The 27,509-nt window shown below is 39.8% G+C and overlaps 1 protein-coding gene across 8 annotated transcripts in view; it reads right to left on the bottom strand.

Moving 5' to 3' along the window:
• The window catches only part of SPHKAP (SPHK1 interactor, AKAP domain containing), a 119,568-nt gene extending 110,713 nt beyond the window's left edge, over positions 1 to 8,855 (bottom strand). For all 8 annotated transcript variants that reach the window (XR_004423649.1, XM_033111822.1, XM_033111820.1 and 5 more), the window contains exon 1: positions 8,723 to 8,855. Coding sequence is in view for 7 of the 8 variants with exons in the window: in XM_033111822.1 (XP_032967713.1) it covers positions 8,723 to 8,750 (28 nt within the window). In the remaining variant the exon portion in view is untranslated. The remainder of the gene's footprint in view (positions 1 to 8,722) is intronic.
• Positions 8,856 to 27,509: the final 18,654 nt, after the last annotated feature.

Raw genomic sequence — 27,509 nt, 5'->3', positions numbered from 1 at the left:
TTTCAGTCTTTAAATAAATAGCTACTGAGCACCAAGCATTGTGTGAAGTGCCCAGAATTCTGCAGTGAATAAAGCAGACAAAATCCTCACCCTCACGGAGTTTATGTTGTATTGGAGGACAGAGACAAAAAAGCAACATACGAAAGTAAAATATTTAAGAAATTAAGGAAAATAACATTTGAATATCACTCTTGTAAAGTGAATATTTTCACATAGGTTGCCTAGTTTTTTCTGCACATAAATCACGAGAATTGGGTCAGCAAACATTAATATGTCAGTAGTTAAATAATTTTGCCAAAGTCACACAGTACATTAAAAAATATGATCTTAAAACCAAATCTTCCAAATCCTTGCCATAGAGATCTTCCATTACACGGGACTCTCTACACAGCTCCAAAAGAAAATTAAATGTTCCCAAAGAATTGTCTGTTGAATAGCATGGGAAGAGAACATCCAAACGATCTGAAAGATTGAAACTATATCTGAATAATTTAGTGTTCTCCACTCAGCCTCAGAGAAAGCAGGACTCGGTGAAAACAGAATGAGCCCGATAATCAACAGCGCAACACCTGTCTGTCTCTTTTTCTATCTGTTTTTTTGTAGAAATTGCTTTCAGAGAAATTCTGAGTCTATTTACCTCATTGCAGGTGCTTCTATTCCTCTGACCTATTAATATGGGGGTAAAGGAAGTATTATTTGGGGGAAGAGGAAGTGGAAGAAAGCTAGGGAGCCGTGTACACACCTAAGGTCAGGGGTAGCCCACAGAGAACACTGGAATTTGACTGAGTTAGACTGTTTCATAATTGCTAGGGAAGTCTTCAGTGGAGAGGCTTGGGAATAAACACCTAGGCTGAAATATTTGCACAGACTATTTAGACAGCCACAGAAGAGCACAGTTGTTTAGTCTGGGTTGAATAACTATGATTCTCCAAAGGAAAGTTACCAAGAAAAACAAGGAACCACAATTTAAATAGGGTTGCCTCTTATTAAGCCATAGTTATTGGCCTGTTGCAAAGTGCATAAGACTGATGTGGAAACACCAGGGGCACAACAGTGTGCCCAGTTTAGTGAAGCTAATTACAACCACGCACTTGCTAAAGGTCAGGAATTACACAGCAGAATGGACACCCCACTCACGCATTCGTGTCTTCCATCACTATGCACTAAAGCAAGGCAACAGGAAGACTCGAGCAATTACATGGTGAACTTAATCAGTGGAGATGTTCAGTGTGGATCATCCAAACAGCTTCCTGTTTATTGTCCAAACTGTCCATTGAATTGCGCATTCTTCACTTACTTTCCTCCTGTTCAGACCTGTGAAGGCTGTGTGACAGTAAAACACATATGTGTAAGATGCCTGCAATTGCTCTTTAATTTCTTTTTCAGCATTCTTGGTATTATTTTACCCCTTAGGATAGAGCCAAGAGGCCAACCACACCCTGCTCCCATTTAGAGGTGATTAAAAGAACCCGGAGTGGGGAGAACCAAAACCAAGTTTCAGGTATGTCCTAGGGAGTATGAAAGATCAAAATCCAAGAGACTGAATTCTATTGCCAATTTTATAGAGTGAACACAGGGCACACCAGGAAAATAAGGGAACTAGCAAAAGAACCAAAATTCGTGGGAATTAGAGTTGGGAGTGAGAAAAGGACGTGACATGGACTATGGGCAGTATGGCACCTTCCTTGCATGGGCAGTTGAGAATGTGATGATATCTCCACAAATATGATGAAGAAATCCTTGGGAATCCTCTGGGTTGCCTTGTCTATCTGCATGATATGTGGCCCAACTGTTGGATGTGTTTTGGGATGCCCTTATTACGTAGCTAGCTTGAAGCTCAAGAAATACTTTTAAAGTGTCCTCTCAATGACAGTTGCCACTTTTGCATAACCCTCCTCTGGTGATCCTGTGATCTTGGCTCTTTATTCCCTTCCTACCTCTGTCTCCAAGTGTTTGGCTAGTGAAATTATAATTAATAAGCAACAATAACAGCTCCCGTTTAGGAAACATTTAAAATTTGCCAGGCACTGGGCTATTTGCTTTATATGTATTATCCTAATTAGGGCTTCCAGCCATCTGCAGCTCGAAAAATTTCAATGACATCCCATTGTTTTTAATATGAAGACCCAGTGGCCCCCAAGGCTTCATGTGGTCTGGCCCCTATCCAACTTTCAGGGATCACTCTGCTCTTTCTCACTTCCTGCCCTCCAGCCACACAGCTGCAGTAGTTTAAACACTTCATCGCTTTCTGGCCCCAGGACTTTTCCAACTGCTATTCTGACTGCCAGAGGCACTCTTCCTCCAGAGGCCTACCTTACCTCTCCCATTTCGGTCTTGTGTGTGGTTATATGTTCTCAGGGACCATGTTCTTTTTCCTTTGGAGCACATGCACCAATTCGCTATGTAGCCACTGCTGTTGTTATTTGACTAGTGTCTTTCTGTGCCACTGGTATTGAAGGACCATTATAATGGGACTGGCTTTCTTTGTGTGCAGTATTGCATACCAGCTGATATTATCAGACATACAGTAAGGGATCAATATCTAAATAAATAAACGAATGAATAAATTTTATTCTTCAAAGGTTTGTATCTTACATTTGACCTCAACTCTCCATAAAGGAGCTACTTTCCAAGGCAGCATGTTGTTTTCACCCACCACAGAGGCATGTGGGACCCATTAGAGGGATCAGTGATTCAGTGACTATAGGGATTAGGCCGAATTTATCGGATCAAGGTCCTGGTCACTACAGATACTGTCAGAAGACCCATCACAGTTTTAATCCAATTGATGTACTTTCTGCCTTTTAGACATTGAGCAAAATTGTGGTCTTATAGAAAGGGGACAGAAGGAGACTGACACTTATGGAGGGTCTTTCATCTTCCTGGAACACCATTTGGTATTTTTCATACATTCAATTCAAGATACTACCTGTGCACTAAAAATAGACTAATAATTGTAAGATATTTTGAAAATAGAAAGACCTGTGTAATTTTAACTACGATGGAGAATTTCCCAGAAGTTTGAGTTTTTGAAATATACAATTGTACCCGCATTGCCTCATTAGATAATTTGCTCATCTATGGGTAGTGTTTGGGAAAATGGAAAAGATTTTTAGCTGTGCCACTCCCTGGAGAAAAACTGGTAAACATAAAGTCACTGGAAATTGTCCCCCGCAAAAGATTAGGTGTCTTTCTTATTCATTCGCCGGTTCCTGCAGTTATTAGTCCATATAAGAAAGCAAATGGACCGTATAAGAAAGCAAAAACACTTATTGTCCAGTGAAGATCCCTCTCTACTTATATTGAGGGTTCATCGCTGTCCACTCCTCAGCATCTTTGGTGGTGGCTGCCCGTGGATGATGTGTGTCTTTATTTAAATGAAATACTAATCAATCGAAATGACAAATCTGGCAGAAGATGTAGGAATCAGAAAAGAGAAGAAAATGATGCTGCAGGACCCTTTACCACATGTGAAACTATCACTAAATGAGAATGTGAGATCAGTTAATATTAGAAGAAGATAAAATTGATGGAGGTGATGACAGATACTTCAGAAGAGTGTGAAAATCAAAGACTTAAAGGGACGGTTCGCAAAACTGATGAGGCTGTTGAATATATTTTCTGAACCGACACTGTTTTTGATCTCGTGAGAAAAAGAGCCACGTTAACATACAATGTTGAAGGAATAATTATGATCTTCCAGCCCAATCAACACTTAATTCATTATTTTTATTATATAATACATGCTTACTTTTAAAAAATATTGATAGAATGAGATATTTTATGAATTTTATTATTTTTAAGGCTAAATTCCCAAGCATGTTAATTTTGTTCACTGTTCAATGACATTTAGTCTTCTTTGTAGTGAATTTCCTTTATGTGCCCTTTTCCAGGTTCTAATTATCCTCACAAGGTAAAGATGGCATTCAAGTCACTAGGTTTCACATTTTCTTTTCAAGTAAGAAAGCAAACCCTCTTCCACATTTTTTCTCCCACTCCCAAACATCCATACCAGTCCCACATAAACTTCCAGGTTAAAACTTGGACTAGATCTTCACCTTTTCTGCCCCTTCTATACATATGCGCTTATCCATCATATGGAAAATATCTTATACCCAGTAGAAATACTGAGAGAAATCTCATTATCAATATTTTGTCTATATGCTACCAATGGGTGCACATGAAAAACAAACCAACACATTCTCTAAACCGGGCTTTCTTTTGGATGGGTGGGTATTGTTTCAGGTCTTTTAAAAGTCTTGATTTCACCGGTCTCTTTCAAGAGAATGAGTTCATCCATATCGTGCCCAAGTGACAGTCACTGCTACAATAAAGCCATGGCATTATAGAAAGTTTGAAAAAAAAGGGACCTAGAAGATCAGTGTATGCAAGGTATATGACATATCCAGGAGGAGACAGGGGAGCAACTTGCCCCGGCAGTCACCGACATTAATTTCAGAACAGGATTAAACATCAGGTCTCCCAATATCACATATATCACTTTTTCCCGCTTTACAAGTCTTTGTGGCTGTAATTCTCACGCAGAGAGTAAATCTCCACTAAAATGAATAGTGCTAGACAAAGGTGGCCCCTTGTGAATGAGATGAGTTCCAATAGTTCATTTACAAATTGATTATTCAGTAGCAGATACATAGTTTAGTAAATGAACCATGTGGATGGAGATCAAGACTCCCCAAAAGTGTCAGTACGTGAAGTATAGTGTCAATGGCGGGCTTCTGGGCTTTATAAAGTTGTTTCTATGGGAATTGCCTTCAGAGTTTCCATGTCTTCTCCAGATATGCCTATTGCAGCAATGTGAGATCTCCAAATCCTGAGCTCTGGAACTTACTTGTTTCTCTCTCTACAGGAAATAGCACATTTTGGGCAGTGTGTCTTGCTGAGAATTATGAATTGGGGGACGTAGCCATGTCATCTCTGGTCTGGAAGAGAACATGCATTCCAGGACAGAATAATCAAAAGAAGGTTTGGGTAAAATAAACTGACAGGAAATCTAAATCAAAATGCCTTATGTTTTCAAAAGTTCATCTTGGATGATTTTCTCCTTCAAAGTGCCATATAAAAACCTTCTTATTGAAATAGAATCTAGTAAGCCAAACAAAACAAAAAGAACAAAACCATACAGTATAAAAATACACAAGTGACTTAGGAAATAAGAGAAATCCTCCTTCTTAAACTTCAAATTCAACCGTAGATACGGTCAAGGTGACGAATTGTTTCTGTCTGCAAAAATGGTATTTTCAGCACTTGTAGGTTTTAAAAAATGATCTTGCTTTTAGGCTGTCCCCAGATGTTCTAATGATATCACTCTTTGTCCAAATTGTGCACCAGAAACTCTTCTGTCCCTCATTTAAAATAATGTGTGGATTTTCAGTCAATACCAGAAAAAACCTGAAGCCAGAAGAATTTGGTGGATGATCTAGCTCTGATCTATTGTGTGGAGTTTTAAATCTAATTATTTTCTTCATTTAATTTCCTTTGGTTTCAAAATTTTACACTAGGAAGTGGAGGTGATTATATTCGTTGTAACATAATCACAGGGATGTGATGATCAAATAATTTAATATATGAGATAACACTTGATAAAATGCAAACCTTCCTACACACACACTAGTTACCAACAGAAGTGAGACTGACTTTCCTTCCGTGAGGGGTAACCACTGCACTGTAGTACATTGTGCCACAGCAATGGCACACACTGAATGAGAGTCCCTGGATTCGCGTATATTTTCAAAATACCTAGTTGTGTGACCTTAGCAAATCAAATAAACTTTTTGTAAAATAGATGACTAAAGAATCTCTACCAAAACTTTGAGATCTAAAATATAATGTTCATCTTTTTCGTGTTTTTTCCCCCTAGACTATTAGTCTATAATGCAACCAACATGGGACCATTTCATCCCTCTAGAGCTCACTTTCCAGCCTTGATAGCCAGTGATTTTAAGAAATCTGTAATGTAATCCACATAATTTGTTGTACATTAAAAATGAAAATATTCAAAGTAAAAACTAATTGTAACTTTCACAGAGGTACGGTGATATACTCTAGAAACTCAAAGAACCATAAACAATTTCTTTTTTTAAAATCCATGCATCAAAGTTTCAAAAGCATATGAATCACATAAAATTTGAGAGTAATCTTCACCAAACATTGTTTGATTGAAATTTCAGTCATTTATATCTTTGATTCATTGAAAAACTTAAGAAGATCTAAAAGCCAACAGTAAATGTATTCTGTAATTAACTTGATATTTTACTAAATTATTTTGTTTTCTCAGTCTAGTTGTTAAACAGAATGTCTTAAACTGTTTAAAAGAAACAGTGACTTACAATTATCAAATTAATTTTATTAGGTATTGAAAACATTTCAGACTTAAACAACACAAATCTTGATTGGTAGCAATTTTTCTTGATCATCACCATTTTCTTGAAAAGCTTGTGTAGCACATCAATTCTTCATATTTCAAAGTTTTATGGACAAGTAGTACAACTAATCAAATATTTCTACACACCATTGTTAAATTCAAGTTTACTTTTTGCATCTCAATATCTATCACTTCCAATTAAAATTATAGAAAGGAAATTATTTCTTGTATTTAATGAAATGGAGGATCAAATCAGCTCATTTACTGAAGTTGACTGAATTTTTTATATGAATAAGAATGCTAACAAAATAGCTGAATTACTACCCTGATTATTGGAAATGTGTCATATCTTGTTGAATGAATAGCAATATTCAAAAGGTTTAATTGGCTTCAGCTGATGTTAAATCTATAGTACCATTTTTATAGGCTACTACAAAGCCTACACAATGGAGAGCAATATCATTGCAGTTGGTTTGTTGTTTGAAAGGTCATTTTACAGTACCATGATAGAAATAATTTTAAGGAATTATTAACATAATGCATTTTTAGTATTTTAGAAAATGTCCCAGCTTTTGAATAAGAATATAATCCTGATTCAGGAAAGACAGTATTGATCTTTAAAGCTGGATTTAAAGCAGGCGATCTTTTATCAAAGGTGTCTCTATTCGAATGTTGGGACCACACTGTTCACCTTTCCATTCTAATGACCTTAGGCAGTAGAATATATGGTACAGAAAGTGAACCCCCAGATTGCTTGAATTTCAAAATGCCTCACATTTTTATCTAAAAATCAATGGCTTTTTTTTTTTTAAGTTTATAAGAATCTTCCTGCGGTTTTTACTGTTCTTTTAATGCATTAGGGCAGAACGGAAAGACTTAGTGGTAGTTTGGCCTTGTTTGGCCCCAGATTTAGAGATTTTTCACTTGAGAGCAGCTTCAGGCCTTGCACAGAAACCAACGCTACCCTTTGCTACCTTCACAGCAAAGGGATGCTAAAAGAGGAAATGCCTGTGGATTTGGGGAAAGTCCATTTCATTACAGAATATAAACACTTCAGGTCTCTAGATGGCAGCCTTCAGCGCGTTTGAAAAGCCGTCTCCATCCTCCTCCGCTCTCTCCACTTCTCTTCCACCCCCACCGCGGCGTCTTGGCAATATAGTATCAGCTACATGTGTGCCCTAGCCTGTGGATGCTGGGTTTTGCTGCTCTCCAAGAATGCGAGTTTAAAATGTCTATTTCAGGGCCTGATATTCTTGGCTGGAAGCTGCCTAGATGTGCGCTGGGGAAAGGGGCGGGTGTAAGAGACAACAAGAGGATCCACACCAAGCCTCTTGCCGAGGAGAGGTGGGGCCGCGCGGGGGGCAGCGCGCTACTTTCACCCCGCGAGCTGCGGCGCCCTCTGCTCTGCGTGGGGACGCTCCGCGCCCAGCACAAAGAGCGCAAAAGTCTTCTGCCCAGCTGGCAGAACACCACCGGCGCGACAGCTTCAATTTACCCCTGAGGTTTATGGGGGTAGAAATAGAAAAATCTCAGTTTCTCAAATTCGCAAAGGACTGAGTCGAAAGGAGCGTGGGACTGGGGCAAAGATAGAGGAGACAGGAGGAGACGCAAACCAGAGGAAACACGTTGCTCCCACCTGGCAACATCGAAGGTGGGGTCCCTGACCTACGGCGCGCGGGGACCCCGGGGCTGGGTGGGGTCAGGGAACGCGCGCGCGGCCGGATGGCAGGGGCAGCTGAGGAGGGTGGGACTGGGGCGGAGCAAGGTGTTTTCTGTCCCGATCTCAGTTAGACGCGGGCGTGGTGTTGGCAGAGGGTGAGGGGCAATCTCCCCATTCCCAGCCCACCCCTACCTCTCCACCCCATCGGCACCCTAGTCACCTCTCACACTCCCCCAGGTCAAGATGTTGGGGAAAGGGGATACTTTGCCCTAGTCCTGCTCCCCCTTATTTTCATCCCTACCTTGGAAGCCGCCGCGCCACCAGGCGAGAAACCTCTCCAGGCTGCCCCCGATGACCGCCCGGCTCCGGGCTTCCCCCGGCAGAGCGGACCCCAGCCCCTAGCTCTAGAGGCGGGCCGGTTTGTCCCTGACCCGTGTGGCTCCCCCCGCGCAGGCCGCACCCAGCCTCGCGTCTGGCGGGGCAGAGGACAGGGATCACCATCTCCCAAGAGCCGCTCGCACAGCTGGGGCCAGGCTTAATTCCAAGTACCGAGTCCTCTGTCTCCTCTGCGTGAGCCCCATGCAGACCCAGGCGCCCCCAGGGCAAGTTCGTGAACCACGTAGACCAAATAACGGAGTTTAAGGGGCACTGGGTTTGGCAAAGGGGAAAGCGGGTCTTACCTTGGTACCGAGAGCAGGGAGTTGCCATCCATTGTCGATGGGCGCACAGAGAAGAGAGGCGGAAAGAGCGGGCAAGTCCGTGATGCCAGGACCCAGCTCCCAGAGTGCGGGGACCGACGCGCGTGGCCAAAGGCGCGCAGGCTGGGACCGCTGCTGGGCTGTCGGAGATACGCTCCTCCCCGGCCGGGAAGCGCTGCGCGCTGCGACCTCTGGAAGGTCCCTCCCTGTCGCCCCTTCAAATCTGGCTAGAAGGCTTGGCCAAAGCTCCAGTCCTGTGCCCAGCTCCCGCTCTCCTCCGCGGCAGTTCCAGTCTGTTGCCACAGGCTCCTACTGAGCTTTCTGGAGCTCAGCACAGGTGACTCCGACAGAATTTCTCTTTCCCCGCCCTGCTGTCTGGTCCCCTCCCCTCTCTCTAGGGAGCAGCACTCTGAGCCCTGAATCGTTCACCCACTTTGCCACATTCACTCCCTACTCCTGGCAATGCCCGTGTTCCTACTGGTCTCTCACCAGACCTTTAGTTGCCTCTCCCGATTTCATTTTTGTTTGCCTCCTACCCTGAAACAATGCTCTTTGATCTCCCAACTATTTTCCCTTTACTTGGACTTTCCAGATTTTTGATTCTCACAATTCTTTGTCTAACTCATTCTGCTTAACTGTGACTCACTCATCCCTGGCCTGTAAGAAGCTTCTGTGAACACAGAGATCTCAAAACCTATGACAGCGGTCATCCATTAGAGGCCAGCACCCAGGCAGGCCCTGGAAGGAAGGGCTGTCACAAAAATGTCGAAAATGCCTGCGTCAGTATCTCCCTGAACAAACAATAACAGTTATATTAAGAAGAAACATTAATAGTAGGAAGTGACTGTTAAGAGGCTGCTGTTGACTCTGATCCTTTTCCATTAAAACAAAGCACCTTGACCAAATTTCATATGGAAATGTACAATATAAAACGATAACACTTTTAGTACAAAATTTAGGAGCAAATCTTTGGGATCGAGGGCTAGACAAAAGTTCTTAGACTTGACAACACAAGCACAGTCCATAAAAGAAACATTTGATAAATCAGACTGTTGAATTTAAAAGAAAATGATCTAAGGAAGACCCTGTTAAGAGGATGCAAAGACAAAGTACACACTGAAAGAAAAATATCCGACAAAAGACCAGTATGTAGAATACATTTTTAAAACATCTCAAAACTCAATTGTAAAACAGCAAACAATCCAACTAGAATATGAGCAAAAGACACAAAGAGACATTTCCTTGAAGAGGATTTACAGATGACAAATAAGCACATGAAAAGATGTTCAACCTTTTTATCCACTGGAGAAATGCAAATTGAAACCACAGTGATATTTCACTATACACCTATCAGAATGACTGAAATAAAAACTAGTTATAAGACGAAGTGCTGGTGAGGATGCAGAGAAAAAACGAGAGTCTCATCACTCATCCATTCCTGATGGGAATGTAAACTGTAAAAGTCACTCTGGAAGCATTTTGGCAGTTTCATCAAAAAAACTAAACATGTCAGAGCCACATGACCCAGAAATTTCACTCCTAAGCATTTATCTCAGAGAAAGGAATTTTATTTCCCATAAATTTTACTTAAATGTTTATAGCAGCTTTATTCAAGATAAGAAGAAGAGGAAGAGGAAGAAGAAGAAGATGAAGAAGAAGAAGAAGAAGAAGAAGAAGAAGAAGAAGAAGAAGAAGAAGAAGAAGAGAAGAAAGAAGAAAGAAGAAGAAGAACTGGAAACAACACAGATGTCCTTTGATGGGTAAATGGTTAAGCAAACTGGTATATTCATACCATGGAATACTACTCAGAAATTTTTTTAAAAAGAACAAACTGTCAATATAAGCAGCAACCTGGATGAATCACTAGAGAATTTTGCTGAGTAAAAAAAAAAACAATACCAGTGGTTGCACTTTGTGTGATTGCATTTATATAACATACTTGAAATTACAAGATTATAGAAATGGAGGGCAGATTAATGTTTCCCAGGGAGACGCTGGGAATAGGAGAGAAGTAGGTGTGGATATAAAATAGCAACATGAGAATCCTGTTGGTTATGGAAATATTTTACATCTTGACTATATAAGGACGGACAATTAAGTTCGCAAACTCATCCTAGAAAAAGTGCTGTATACCTCATTGCTGAATATCACTATAGTCACCTTGAAAGTACTCCCCTTGAGAAGCTATGCGCTGATGTCAGCACCTAGTCCACCCTTCAAAGCAACTTTGGAACTCTTTTTCTGGAATGGCCATCAGAGCTGTCATCATATTACCCTTGATGTCCTGAATGTCATCAAAATCTCTTCCTTTCAATATTTACTTTATCTTCAGGTAAAGCAAGACGTCATTGGGGGCCAGATCAGGTGAGTAGGGAGGGTGATCCAATACAGTTACTGGCTAAAACCTCCCTCCCAGACAGTGCCCTGTGAGCTGGTGCATTGTCGTGATGCAAGAGCCATGAATGGTTGGCGAAAAGTTCAGGACATCTAACTTTTTCACATGGGCTTTTCAGCACTTCCAAATAGGAAACTTGGCTAACTGTTTGTCCAGTTGGTACAAATTCATAATGAATCATCCCTCTGATATCAAAAAGGATTAGCAACATCGTCGCAACAGGTTTATCAACTTAATTGACAGACCTCATGTGTGTGTCAATATTTTGATTATGATATTGTGCTATAGTTTTAGGAACATGTTACCACTGGGGTAAATTGGTGTTTCATAAAGACGATATGAATGCCGGTTGGTCCTCGAGCTGGCCCGGGGCAATCAGAGGATTCTCACCCCCACCCCTACCCTTGGAACGTGCATTCTGCTTGCCTTCCCCTCACTAGATGCTGCCCTAAGGATGGAGCTTGAGATAGTGAGCTATTGTGGAGACCATCTGGACTGAATCTGTGGCTGAACCCCATTAAGGCCTCTATATAAACTTTAAGGATTCTGGCAGGATGGTGTAGAGATCTCCTCATCTTGTGGCTGCCAAGAGCTTGTATTTAAATTCTCTTGCTTGTTTAACCTGCCACCTACCAATCTGGAATAGTCTACTTCTTTCTTTGGTCTCTCATTGAACTCTGTGTGATGGGGAACAATTTCAGATTTCACTTGGGAAGCTCCTGAGGGCTCCATCCAACAGTTGGCAAGCCAGCCAGGAGATCCAAGAAATGGGCCTTGGGAAAGAGGCATTCGAGGAGATCCTGAGTTGGCCAGAGACCTCTATGTGGAGAGGTGTGGTCCTTATGTTAGATGGTTGTGCACTGCTGCGTGAGTACCGGTGTCCTGAAAACACCAGCTGATCCAATTTGTTGTTTGAAAAACTGCACAGAGCATGCTGTGGCAAAGAAGGGAAGCGAACGGCTGCTGCAGTGGGCTCGCCTCTATCTTGGGAAGTTGGGCTGGCCACTGATGCCCAGCTAGAACTCAAGTTAGAAAGTTGGAAGAAGAGCTGAGGTTAGAGAAGGACTCTGCTAGCTTCAGGGCTGGCAGGCAAGGTGGGAGAGCAGGATGGTACATTAGAGACCTTAGCATGCCATTTTGGAAAGCTGGGAGGGCACAAGATGCCCTGGATAAAGATCTGAGTGCCTGTGACAAAGCCTGATTGGGACATTAAGAGGTGAGAAAGTGATAAGAATGAAGAGGAAGATATTTTGATGATTGACAGTGCAAAGTCTGTGACTTCCAACCCCGAATAGAAAGAAAAACAAAATGCCAGCAACAACAACCCCAGCCAGGGGGCAGCCCCCCATTTAGAAAACGTTCATGATGAGAGAATGTACTCCTGCTGAGCTTATTGATATAGCTGCCAAATTCCAGCCAAACGCCAGGAAAAGTATTGAGGCATGGTCAGTGCACCTGTGGGATACAGGGGTGTGTGTGTGTGTGTGTGTGTGTGTGTGGTGCTGGTGGGGAATTTTTCTGTCTGGGTAGGATGAGGAGAAAACGATCAACATCACCACACATCTGGCCCTCCATCAGAACCTGCATAGCCCTGGGAGCTGGAAGGGCAGTGGTTCAAGGTACTGACCACCTCAGAGATTGGATTACTGTATTCTGCAGGGAGGCTTGGCTCAGTAAGGGGGTTTTTCCTCAATGTGGGACCCTGGAAACATATAGAGGAGGTACAACAAATTCGTAGGGAGTTGGGAGCGAAACAGGCCACCTGTGTCCCTGTATTTGAAGGCCCTGCTGGCTGATAGTTAAGAGACAAGGAAAATATATAAGGCACTCAAAGTCCTAAAAACATCCTGATTGCCGAGACTCAGAGTCTTAGTTTATAAAACAAAATGGAACATTTTTGTGTCTGCAATTGCAATGATCACTGCACCTGTCAAAACAATTAAGCAATGAAGTTCCAGAAAAAAATTAGTGGGAGAAATTTGTAACTTTTTTGCATCATGTTAAACAGTTGGGAAATTTATATATATATATTTTTTAATTTAGAGAATATGGAATCATGGAAACCTCCAAAACATTAGTTGACTGAAAATTTCCTTCCCAATTTCTTAACTTTGCCAGAGTTCCCAATTCTGGTGCCTGTGATACTGCTCTTCAAAATGTAGGCTCCCACCAAGTATGAGAGCAGGAAGGGGGAGGTGCCATCAGGCAGATGGTGCTGGATGGTGGTGCTCAGAATTTGGGCCCCTGAGGGTGTGGGAGGGCTCCAGGTGCTGTGTTTGTGTGTGTGTGTGTGTGTGTTAATATAGTCTCACAACAGAGTCAGAAATCAGTTGGTTTGGTTTAGATTTCTGGAATGAGTCTGAGAAGCTAGAATGTGACGATTCTGAAGTTTCAGATTGAAGATTCAATGGGAGTCTTGGACATAAAACTTGAAGAGATAATGCACAGAGCCTACACAATTCCTAAGCGTGCATGAAAATGACCAAGATTCATCTGTGTTGGCAAAAGCAAGCGACCTGCTTAGCTTTAAGGAATAGAAGGGGAGCAAGAGAGGTGTGAGGTTCATTTAACAACTTAAGAAGTTTAGAAATCAATAGTTAGTGTACTCAGAGGCGGCAGAAAAATGGGAAGAAGCCCCCACGAAGCCCAGCTATGGCTACTCCTGTCTCTGTAGCCTCCCTGGTGTCTGCAGCAGCGTTGGGGAATATTGATCAACTCAGCAAGACAAGCCTCAATAAGATCAACTTAATGTGATCCACACTCAACTTTAATAGTAAATATGTACCTGGTCATGTTAACTTACACTCATGGAAGGTTGCTCTTGAACATGGCTGAACCATGACCTTGGAGTCAGTGGGTCTCATTCCTGTATCTCTGTCTCTCTCTGTCTCTCTCTGTCTGTCTGTCTGTCTCTCTCTCTCTCTCATTCTAGATAGATAGATAGATAGATAGATAGATAGATAGATAGATAGATAGATAGATCTATATAAGCGCCACAAACGACCAATTAGAATCTTTGGAGATGGTGCCCAAATGCACCAGCATTTTAGAGAAGTTTCTGAGGTGATTCCAATATGCAGTCCGAGTGAATCTCTACTAAGTCCACAGCAGCTCTTGAAAAGCTTTTCTAAACACCCTATTTTATAGAACAGAAAACAGGCCTAGGGAGAAGATGACTTGCTTAAGATTTCATAACGAGTTAAACACGAGCTGGGCCTAGAATAGAAGGACTTTAAATCTTGCCGATTAAGATAGCCACGGCTGTGCTAGTGAAAGTGCCAGGTCATATAGAGCAAATATAATTGTGCTTTGGACAGATTGTTAGAGGATTCTTTTATACATCCTTAGAGTTCGCGGCAAACTTTGCAGACTTTCCTAGCTTTTAACTATTTATTTATTCCACAAATATTTATGAAGCTCCTATTAAATGTCAGGTTCATTTTGTAAGTACTGGGTTATATCAGTTAATAAAATATGCAAAAACTCTCGCTCTCCTGTTCCTTCCTTTCTAGTAGGAGGATATACAGACGATTAATAACACGTACAGAAATACAGGTATCCCCCACTCTTTGAAAGTTTGTATTTAACCACTTCCTTTTTATGAAAGGTCTGCATTAGTACCTGAAAGAAATCTGAAGAGGATGTTTGCTTTGACAAAAAAGGCAGAAAGCAAAAATAGCGTTCAGCGTTTTGCAGCAAACCGTAATAGAGGCAGCAGCATCCCAAGCAGCAGAGGTTTTCCGCCGAGCATGTCTTTGGATGGATAGCCAAACTGATGCCGTCACTTTCCCAGTTTAAATGATTCATATGCTTGCCACTGCAGTAAAAACATATTCCCAACTCTGTCCAAGACATGGCATGAGCAGCCCCACCTCCCTTGCTGGCTTTATCTCCTGCTGTTCACTGCTGTCCAGCTGCACTGACCTTCCTCCTGTCCACTGAATTGGGGCCACTGCACATACTGTGCCTTTTGCATGGAGCACTAGCTTTATGCAAATAAGATCCCCTTCTCTTTGCTTAGTAATATAGTATCTAGCCAAAATGTCAGTGCCTCACAGAAGCTTTCCCTGACCCAAACTTGTCCCTGATCTTCTTTTTAACATTCACAGCCCCATGTACCATCCGTCAATGACACTCATTAGAGTGTAACTTTGTTGCTTAGTCTCCTGTTGTCCTCACTAAACTTTAAGTTCCAGGAGGGCAGGGAGTATGCATTCTCTTATCTATCGCTACATAAAAGTCATCCTCAAGTTTAGTTGCTTTCAGAAGACCAATTTATTACCGTTTCTTGTAGATTGGGGAGTGGATGGGCTCCATGGGGAAATTCATGCTTTGGGTCCCTCATATAATTGAAGTCATCCGTCACATGAGACTGGACTTGTTTGAAGACGTCCTCACATGGTACGGTGCGAGGCTGAAGCAGCCAGAGACTCACCAAGCCTGTCCCTACCCCCCTTCCAGCCCTGTCATTCTCTCTTTCTCTTTTCCCATGGCTTTTCCACATGGCTAGCTTTGGGCTTCCTCATGGGTGACAGCCTCAGGATAGTTGGAATCCTTGCATGGTGGGCTCAGGATTCCACAAGCTAGTGTTTCTAGAGACAGGAAGTGGAAGCCTTCAGTCTGTTAAAGCCTGGGCCAGGAATCTCGCGCCATATCAATTCCATTGTATTCTGCTGGTCAAGCACTTCCAGAGCCTATGCAGATTCAGGGAAGAGGAAATTGATTCCATCTTGCAATGGGGAAAAGTATTCAGCATAAGGGAGGGAAGCAATTGATGGTGGTCATCTTAAAGGCCAGCCATCAGAATCTGTTTAGGGTCACCATTTTATTGTTAGTACCAAGCACTGTACCTGGCCTAGAGTACACACTCAATGAATATTTGTTTAATAAATGAATGAACAACTGAATGAATGAGAAAATGGAATATGAGAGCCGTTAGGTGAACAGCACAGAGTCTGGAGCCTGGTAAATGGTAGAGATAAGAAAATGAGCATTTTCACTTTAAGCTTAATGTTATTTCCATGACACTATGCTGTATAGCTAAGTGGTAGGTGACATGAGGAAAACCTGAAAGAGTTTAAGGGCATCGCTGTGAGATAAAACGTTGGGCCATGATTACTATCAGAATATCCAGCACAAGAGAATAGACTAGAAAGAGGTCTGGAGACAACAGGAGTCTCAGGGACCACTCAGCACAATACCGATCCTACAGTTCTTTCTTCCCCACCCCTCCAGAAATCAGTGGAATAGTCACTACCCTCGAATTCCTTTAAATGATTTCCTCACCAAAAGAAATTAATGAGATGTTATCTATTAAAGAGTCCAAGTCTTCAGAAACCCTGAATGAAAACATTCTTCTCAGCCAGTGAAGGTAGAAGAATGTGCGGCTGACTCTGAAATTCATAGTTAGCTATGGACCCCCCAGAGTTAGACCTGGACCCCCCAGAGGAGAGAGTACATTGTCCTTACATGTGATGCATGAGCTTAAGCACTGTCTGTGTAGATTTTCCCAGTTAATTCCAATCTGGAAGTGTGAGAAACCTTTCCACAAACACTGTCCTAGAAAGATTTCCAGCCTCATTTGTAAAAGCATTTCATTTGGTGAAAGTTTCCATTTCATGAAACCAAATTTACTCCTAGGAGATTGTCATATGGGCCAGTGAGCATTCATTTTTGCCATCATGTATTTGTTGGGGAGGTTGACAAATCGGAGACTTGAAGTGAGTAGTGCTTGTACATCACCACATATGACACTTTAAAACATCCTCTGACTAATTGTGTCAAAATCCTTTACAAAATGCAGGAGTTAATGTCCAGGAATGGTAGGTTTACACAGGAGAAGAGGTCTGAGAAGTCACTCTAATTTGCTCAAGCTGAAACTCTTGCTAGTCTAAACATTGTCTGGGGAGCATTTTAACGAAGGCTTTTATGTTTACTAACGATGTACAGAAGCACCCATGGGAAAGCATAAAGCCCAGTGGCCCTAATTGGGACCCCGAAGCCCCATGTCAACTCTAGCATATTTGTAAACTACTTTCATTCCCTAATTCACAGCCCAGTTTTGCTTCAGAGAACAATCTGTCAAACCCCAGATTTAGATTCTTTTCTGACAAAGAAATAATCACCAGGACACCAAACTGTTTTCCATGGCTAAAGAAGAAGACACAGGAGGCAGATTTCCATGAAGCAGGTAGAGCCACAGACCCAATGACCCACCCTTATCTTGAATGTAGTTTCAGATTTCAAAGCTGTCTGAGAGATCCCTGATATCTGTGATGACAGGAATAGGATGTCTCAGGAACACAACGTGCTGACCAGTATAAAATAGCTTTCAGCACAGATGGTAGTCTGTTGAGCCAACAATGATAAAACTTCTTAGCCTGCACTCGGCTGTTAGCAGACCAGCATGCAAACCTTTGTGTTCCACATTAAAAGGTTTGTTCGTATCATAGCTAAGCAAGGCCACTGCCGCTAGACCTTTTCTTGGTAATAGGGATGTTTTCAGTTTATAGAGAAAACAGTTGCAAGTCATGAATAATGTTTCCACTGGTTTATAAAAACAATTTTTGATTGATATGATGCAAACTTTAATACATGGTTTTATACATTTTTTTTAAAGCCAGAGGTAATTCAAATTCTATTTGATGGTAAAGAGACGGGGACCAGGTAAATTATCTCCGGTGAAAAAAAACAGATATCAGGTTTTCAAGATTGAAAAGACACAAACAACCTTGTCAAATGTTTTAAAAAGTCATTGCAGCCCTGGAATCCCCATTGAGCGCAACCGGCCAGGTCTACTAATAGGATGCCTTGGATGGAGGACATAGTGAGTGATTGGTCTTGATGTCGTATGTGAAGTGATTATAACATTATTACAAGTCTATGAAAAGTTTGTGTAAAACCACTAAATAGAGGAGCACATGTCCTCCTGGCGTTGTGTTACTGTAAGAAGCCTGTCTGTGGCTACACAAGGTTCCCTGTCAGAAACCCCTCTGGTGGCCTTAAGGGACCCATTCTCCAAATCCAATGCCCTCATTGAACTGAATTTTGAGAGCCACGGTGGCTTCAATAAGTGTCACAGTCTCTGGTTCCAACTCCTTAACCAGAGTTCCCTACAGTCGGACAACTCAAGCAAAAGAGAGTTGTTCCTCTGATTCCCACAAGGCCCTCTTCCTTTTCTAATGAGGAAACGGGATGTGAATTTATTTTTACATGGAATTTGAAAGATAACTTTTTCTAGAGATTTTATTTGTAAAGAACCTATTAGCAATACGTATTTATATGAGCATTGATGACACTCTGGGAATCATAAAGTTATTAAATCAATAATTTACTAATACTTTTTAAATTAGCTTTGCTTTTCTCTGTCCATAGTTCTAAGTGTTACTCAGAGATATGGAGAAAATAAGTTTTCTGTGTGTTTGCATGTATGGAGAGAGAGAGAGAGAGAGAGAGAGATTTGTACCTCTGACTAGCATTTAATGAATGGTCCTTCTGTTTTTTGCAATCAGTTTTCATTTTGGACAACTGAATCCTTATTACTAATATATATCCTTACTGATTTCCTCTAATCTACCCAAGAGCCAAGAAGGTCCAATTTCTTTCCATTGCTAATCCTTTATTTGTTGTTCAAATGACATCACTTTTAGAGGACTAATTACATTATTGAGTATGTGTACATGTGTTATTTTTTCACATAGAATCTTTGATTAACATGTATATTCCCTTTCATGCCTACTATAGGATTTAGCAATAGTTGGTGCTCAATAAACACTTCTTTAATTTATTCAGTCAACAAATGTTTATTGAGCACTAGTGTATACTCAGTGTGTTGTGATAGCTGCTGGAGGTTATAAAGATCTAGTCCAAGATAAAAAAGGGCTTTTCATCTCATTAGATCATTAAACGGGTTACAAATTTACAGTAAAACATTTATGAGTCATACATATTATTCTGGGGAACAAAACTGTATAGAGGAGCAGAGTTTTTGATTGTGATTGAAATTAAGCTTGTATAAATTCAGAGAAGAGTGTTTAAACTTTGTGATGTTCACAACTACCTATGATCTTAGTAAAACAGGTATAATTCTCACATTATGGATGAAGCAAGGGAGAGTTGGAATTAACTTCAATGGTGGTACCAAAACTGGAACCAAGTTTTAGTGTTTTTTTAAAAATTCTGAATATTATTTTTTTTTAATTACCAGAAAAGATAATTATATTAGCACAGGTTATATCAGGACCATGGCACAAAATAGAATTGTTATCACAAGCATATTCCATATAGTTTGTCATTTTTATAGCTAAAAGTTGGGATCTAATACACAAACAATAAAACACTGCTTTAAAGGATACAATCAATGAGTTTTGATAAATATGTAGACTCATCAACGTATATAATATCCAAACCAGATTTTAATCTTCAAGTTTTCCCACTGTACCCTCTTGGACTTGAACTCAGTCCTTGGTTTCTGGAGAGCATATAGAGCCATAGAAATGGGAGTGGTAGTTGATTCAGGGCAACCAGGCTGACGAACCTTCATCCTTTCAAATCGCCAATCGCTTGGCTGGGCTCCCAGCTTCAAGCCCACTGTGGTAGATTGCAAAACAAGGCCATCTAGTGGAAGACCAAGGCAGCATTTTTATTCTAAATGCTTCTGGGAAGCAAAGTATTTTACATTATAATACTTTATTTTTAAAAGATTTTTATTAAAAATATAGCTAAAACACAATATTGTATTAGTTTCAGGGGGTACACAATACCTATTTATATACCTAAAGAAGTGATCACCATGATATGTTCAGCAACCATCTGACACCATGCTATGCTATCACAATATTATTGACTATATTCCCTATGCTGTACATTACATCCCCATGATATATTTGTTCTATACCTGGAAATCTGGACCTCTTATTCCCCTTCACTTTTCCTCCCCTTTTAAAATTTATCAGTTACAGTTGGCATTTAATATTATTTTATATTAATTTCAGGTGTATAGCATAGTGGTTAGACATTTATATAATTTAAGCAATGATCCCGCTGACTAGTCTAGTACCCACCTGGCACTATTCATAGCTATTACCATATTATTGGCTCATATTCCCTCTGGTAGATTGCAAAACAAGGCCAGCTAGTGGAAGACCCTCTGCTTTACTATAAATCCCATGACTGTTTTGTAACTTCTTAATCCCTTCACCTTTTTCACCTGCTCCCAACCCCTCCCATCTATCACCCTGATAAATTCTAGTTTCCATCTGACACCAAACATAATTATTACAATGTTATCGACTATATTCCTTATGCTATAACCTACATCCCCATAACTACTTTTTAACAACCAATTTGTACTTCTTAATCCCTTCCCCTTTTTCACCCACACACCCAAGTGCCCCTCTGATCCTGGCATCATCAAAATGTTTTCTATATCTACAAATTTATTTCTATTTTGTTTATTTTGTTCTTTAGATTGCAAATATACGTGAAATATTGCATCTGTCTTTCTCTGTCTGACATACTTCATTCAGCACAATACCCATTCAGGTCCATCCATGTCGGCACAGATGGTGAGAAACCCATTCCCTTCCATGGCTGAGGCAATATTCCGTTGTATGTATGTACACCCCCTTTTTATCCATTCTTCCATTGATGGACACCCAGGTTGCCTCCACATCTTGGCCATTGTAAAACAATGCTGTAATGAACATATAAATGCATACGTCCCCTAGACGTAGCATTTGGGTTTTTCAGGATAAGTACCCTGAAGTGGGACTATTGGGTCCTTCTTTGTCTCTTCTTATAGCCTTTGTTTAAAGTCTAATTTTGTCTGATATAAGTATTGCTACCCACGCTTTTTTTTTTTTTTTTCGTTTTCATTTCATGGAGTATGTTTTTCTATCCCTTTACTTCTGTCTGTGTTTCTGTCAATCTGAAGTGAGTCTCTTCTAGGCAGCATATGTGAGGGTTTTGTTTCCTTATCCATTCAGTCCTCCTATGTCTTTTGATTGGAACATTAATCCGCTTACATTGAAAGTAATTGTTGATGCTTATGTAGCTATTGCTATTTTATTATTCATAATTTTCTTTTTTTCTTTTTTTCCATCTTAAAAAAGTCCCTCTAGCATTCCTTATAAATCTGGTTTGGTGGTGATGAACTCCTTTAGCTTTTTCTGTCTGGCAAGTTCTTAATCTGTCCTTCAATTTTAAATGGTAGCCTTGCTCGGCAGAGTACCCTTGGTTCTAAGTCCTTGCTTTTGTCATGTTGAATATTTTGTGCCAATCCCCTCTGGCCTGCAAAGTTTCTGTTGAGAAATCAGCTGAAAATCTATGGGAGTTCCTTTATAAGTTACTAGTTCCTTTCTCTTGCTTGCTTTTAGGATTCTCTCTTGTCTTTAACCTTTGCCATTTTAATTATAATGTGACTTGGTTTTGGCCTGTCTGGGTTCATCTTGTTTGGGACTCTTTGCACTTCCTGGACTTGTATATCTATTTCAATTTCACCAAGTTAGGAAAGTTTTCAGTCATTGTTTCTTCAAGTAGGTTTCAATCCCTTGCTTTCCTTTTGGGGGAACTTCCATGGCTGAGATATCCCTCCTGATTCTCAACCACCACATGGAGGTTGGGGGCCAGTCTGTTTTGTATCTCTGCCCCTCCTACCAGTCTTGACATGGCTTCTTTTTTATATCCTTAGTTTATAAATCTTCTGTTCAGCTAGACTTCAGATTATTATCTAAGTTGATTATTATTCTATAATTTAGTTGTACTTGTAATATGTTCGTGAAAGAAAGCAGGCACAGTGTTTATATACTCCGTCATCTTGGATCTCTCAGCAAAATCTTTTTTACTCTTTGTGGCCCATGTTTTTTGTTCCTGTTTCCTCAGCCTTTTTTGTTCTCTCACTTCCTCATTCTTCTACACACTATTAATCAGAGAAAGCATCCCTTTCACCTTAATAACTCTGGTTATCCTTTGCTTGCAGGAAGATGAGCTCTCTCTATTTTATATTCTTCTGTTTGGAGACACATTTAACAGACAATTTTAGAAAGGGCAACCACAGGTAATTGAGGTGATATTTCTGCCAAACATAAAAGAAAGTATTCCTGTAGGCGCGAGGTTTAGAATGTAACTGCTGACCTACTATTAGGATGCTGTTCTGGAAATTATTCCTCTGTGAAAACAGGAATTACAGCCTTTTATATAAGATGTCAAATGAAAGTAATGTGAGAGTCATAGTAGATGACTCACAAAGGAAAATTCTCTTCGAAAAGCAAAGGAAATCAACCAGGAACAAATAGCATTGTGGTAATAGTAGCATTTGTCACTTAAGAAAGGAATATGAAAGTTCTGCATGTCCTTCCCTAGGTGTGAAAATAAAATATTTCTTCTTTTGAAAACATGCAGTGCTGGTTGTTCATGAAAAGCAAATGAGGAAAACATTGACTATCATATGCATTTACAGCACACAGAGTGGTGGTTATTTACTCTGAAGTTGGGTGTGGAAAACTTACACAAGAAGCATGAAAATAAAAGGACTTTTTGTTGATCCTTTATAAAATATACTAAGCCCACCAAGGGATCATTTCCAAAGATTTCGCAGGTTGTGGACTGAGCAATTGAAAAAGGAATTAGGAGACTTAAAATAGCAAAACAACATGCTAAATTTAAGAAGCGATTATGGTGTGTTCCGTATATACCTCTAAGGGGATAGAAAAGAACGTCTATTTGAAAACTTATCACTTAGACTTGAAAAATTAGTATGCTCCCCCATGCACACTAATTTTCCTACCAATGATCTACGTGAGATCTATATAACATGTTTTTAAGCTATATGATAGACTCCTTAAAACATAATTGGAAGCTTTAATTTTTCAATGCAGCATAGAGAAATTATATATAAATATACATAAATACATACATATAAACATATATATGTATACAAATACATAAAATGTACATATACATACACACAGATATGTATATATAGAAATGTTTAAGAAGCCAAATTACTATTGAAAAGAACAGTTGTGTTATCAAAAATGAACACTTCATTTCTTGTTTTTTATTGAGCATTTCATTTTATATCTTTATTTTATTGTTCTTAGTGTGTTCTTTTCTATCTTTCTAATTTCAGAAATGAAGTGTCTGGGGATAATTTGAGCAAAAGTCAGAAATTCTGTGAATCTGACCATGAACACTCAGCTTGTCTTCAGAGACACTGTTGGATAAGTGAAGTTTATCTTTGTCAGCCCTTCAGGCCCTGCAGCTCCTCCCTTTTGGATAGTATAGTGTACATAGTGGGTGCTCAACAATTAATAGAATTAGATGTGTTCTCCCATATTAGCTTGCTCTCCATGTTAGGCTTTACATGTTTACAAAAAAACCTTTGGAAACGTCTTGATCTCTTTAAATCTACCATCTCTTCCATCTCTCTTGTATCCTTGAAAGACAGTCTCATCTTTTAGTTCGCAGAGACCAAAGAAATCATAAACTGCAACACTTTCCATTCCTGCCTAAAAGTATACCTAAGTCCACACCAGTGCAACAGTTACTGCCACGCTTGTCTCTATAGGAGAGGCTTCTTTCCTCTCTATTGAATGCTAATCCCAAAGCTTTTTTTAAAAAAAAAAAAAAAAAAAGAGGAAAGGAAAAATAAGAAGTTATCTTTCGTGCTAAAGTGAGCAGATAAGCCGTCACCCCCCCAACATACTAAGAGATGATCATACAAACTCTTGGACCCTCAATTCCCAACTATAACCAGAAGGATAACCAATGGAAAAACAAAAAGCCTAGAGAATGAGCCTCAAAAACAGAAATAAAACAAAACAACAAAACACTGAATGAGACTGGATTGTGAACAAGAATGGAAGGCCAGCATTGCATTCCATAGACCATGTTTCCCCGAAAATAAGACCTAACCAGAAAATAATCCCTAGCATGATTTTTCAGGAGGACATCCCCTGAACATAAGCCCTAATGCATCTTTTGGAGCAAAAATTAATATAAGACCTGGTTTTATTTTGGGGGAATACAGTAGAAACTCATGCTGCAGAAAATTATCTATGCCCATTTGGGGGGCTGCCATGGGGCGAAGTGCTCAGTGTGGAATTTTGGGAGTGCCTCATAGGCACACCCTGGAGTTGGGGTGTGCGTGAACATCAAGACAGGTGCTCACTGCTCTGGAGAATTCTGTAAGCAGGAGAACAGGCAATACTCAGACAGCCTTTGCTCGTGCTATTTGGGATGACAGGGATTCCTGGGTTCCTTTAGGCTTAATGGACACAATAAAACAGCTGGTTCCTTCCCCAAGAGTGTGGTCTGCCACATAAGGAGACTCCAGCATGGAAGGCTGTGGGATATACTTCCAAATACAAGCTGAGATGTGGGAGTGACAAATAGTGGTCAAAATCACATCAGCCACATCAGGAAACTGTGCAGAGCAGAGCTTCCAAAAAATCTCCTGAGGAAACTCAGTCCTGGAACTCATGACAAGTCAAGTCTTTGAACACTTGTTTCCCAAAGGACATGGAGCATCAAACAGACTCCCACAGCTGGACGGGAAGCAGACAATGAAGTTTGGTCCTTTCCTTTACTCCATTCTCTCATCTCTTCCTGGAGGAGGTAGAAGTAAAGGGATAGAAGGAGAAATAAGAGAGCAAGAAGGAATAATTCACGAAAGAAGAGACACCCTCTTGTCTGTGATGTAACTGGCATATTTGACACTTGGACCAGATCTTTTTTTGACACCATCCTATATATATGAAAAGATTATTTTCAGTAATAATCTTGAAAAAATTACTGCAAGAAAAGAAATGCAGAAAGTGAAAATTTTCTTTAATTGAACTTCATATATAAATTATAGCAGCAAAAAAGTAAAAGAAATTTAAAATAAAAATAAAATAAATGTTAAGGAACAAAAGAGGAAAAAGTAATGGATTATTTTCTAATTGTAGTACTGTGTTTTAAATTCTTAATGTATTTTTATTGAGGCATAATTGACATATAACATTATATTAGCTTTAGGTGTACAGCATGATTCAATATTGTATATATTGTGAAATGATCACCATAATAAGTCTAGTTAACCTCTATCACCATAAATAGTTCCAATTTTTTTTTCTTGTGATGAAGGTCTTTAAGATCTACTTCTTAGCAACTTTCAATTATGCAATGCCATTACTGTATTTTTTTTAAAGAGAAAAGCCTATACCAATATATTAGTCTACCACAGTGATAAAAACATTATAATTTCTTCAGTTTTCTCCAAAGTTTTCAATGACTGTTAAAATTGTTGTTTGCATGGATATGCTTATATCTGATCAACGGATGCATTTTACTCATTTTTAATTATGAAATCTTTCTTTCATATGTAGCAGCAGATCGAGAAATAGTTATGTTAACAAAAGTCTTAAACATAAAGATAAGTTTGGCACAAATTCATAAAAATTGTATTTCATAATAAATTCAAGAAATTGCAATAGTATTTAGGATCTTTATTTCTTCAGAGTTGATTCTAGAAGCAATCAAATATCTCTATAATTGAAATATTTCCACTAAAATATCTTCACCAGAAAATGTAGCATATCCTTCTATTATGTTTGGAAGGAACCTCCAAATTTTCCTTCTTCTGCAAAAAACAGAGTAAATGGTTAAATGGCTTTACTTGATTCATTGATTTAGAACAAGTGTCTAGTTCTTGGTGAAAATGACCAAGGCATTCAAATGTTGCTTTTCAGGTATACCTGGCCAGGCAATGCCATCGTCTTTTGTCATTTCTCCTTGCATTCTTCTTTGAAAAATTTTTTCTCTTTATAAATTCTATTTATCGACATTTCATTGTTGCATAGTCAATGACATTCTTCACAAGGAACAATTTTGGCCCAGTGTATCACTGCACATTGTTCAAGTATGATTCTGGCTGTTTGCAAATTTGTGTCTGATTAGCCTCATCTAAAACTTACATCCAAAAAAGATAATAATAACTCAGAAAAGAAAAGCTATATACAGCTACCACTGTTTATTCTGAATCTCCTGTTTACATCCAAGAACATGGAGGAGTTGTAGACATGAACTGTGCCTAATGAAGCTCAAATGATTCCAAGACTTTGTGCACTTACTCTTGAAATTAATGCATGTCCCTGAGGCTGTGTGTGGCGAAGATTGACTCTATGACTGGAATTTCCCCAAATTAGCTTCCATGTAGAATACTACATTTATTAATGGGGAAGTCAGATAAAGGTGCTCATTGGACGCTTACATTCGTGTTATTAAAACTCAATGGTAACCCTGGAAATTGTTTACAAGTTGGATTATATAAAGTAATATTTCAGGGAGGAGTATTTCACTGCCCACATGGTTTTACATTGCCCGTGTTGGTCATATTAGGTTGGTGCAAAGAAATTGCGTTTTTTGCGATTTTTTTTTTTAAACCTTTTAAACCGCAATTACGTTTGCACCAACTGAATAATAAAAACACTCTGACTGTTCATGGGTTTTATCATTGTCTGCGTCCTGAGCAGACTGCTCCCAACTCCCTGCTCAAAGGATTCCACTGCTTCTGTCCATTGCTGACCACAGTGTCTAGGAATGCAGATTATGATTTACAAAAAAACAAAAGCCCGCCTAGCAGGGAAGATAATACAACAAGCAGAGGGGAGTGATGGGGGCGACTGGGGGGAACTGAAAAATAAAAAGGCAAAAGGGCTGAGAGGGAAGCTCAGAATATAATATTTGAGATCCTGGGTCTAGTTGGATCTCAGATAGCCTTCGGATTTCCCAGTTATGCGAGCAGTTTCTATGGAAGACCCCAGGTTACTACCATCCCAAGGAAAGGAAGGCTGAGGGAACCTTCTGGTTAGCGAAATCAGATGCATACATAGCTAGTCTAATGAGGGCAAATTTGCATACCTATTGTTGTTTGTGGTTGATCTGTTTGTGTGTTGTTTGTGTGTATCCAGAAAGGATACACACATAATTAGCAATTGCTGCGGCCAGGAAATTCCAACACACACACAATACTTGAGCATATACAAAAAGCTTTTATGCAGACATTCTAGTTTTCAGGACTATAAAACTGCAAAGGGTCCAGATGCAATGGATTCTCAAAACTAACTAACTAACTAACTAACTAACTAACTAACTAACTAACTAACTAACTACTAAAACCATCCTTGCATGTGCTGCTACAACCTAATGGCCAGGCTCCCAGGGATGTTTTGAATGATTTTTTATGTTTTAATTGAGAATAGTTTTTCACACTTTGCTTTCAATTCTTTTTGGCATATATTAAAGTGAGATCATTTTATTACATCTCACTTCCCTTGCAAACATTGCCCCCAAATCATAATAAAAACAACATGGGTGTTTTTGAGTGTTATG

This window comes from Rhinolophus ferrumequinum, chromosome 8 (genome assembly GCF_004115265.2).
Source record: "Rhinolophus ferrumequinum isolate MPI-CBG mRhiFer1 chromosome 8, mRhiFer1_v1.p, whole genome shotgun sequence".
Lineage (NCBI taxonomy): Eukaryota > Metazoa > Chordata > Mammalia > Chiroptera > Rhinolophidae > Rhinolophus > Rhinolophus ferrumequinum.
The sequence above is the reverse complement of the archived record's forward strand: the minus strand, read 5'-3'. Positions and strand labels throughout refer to the sequence as shown.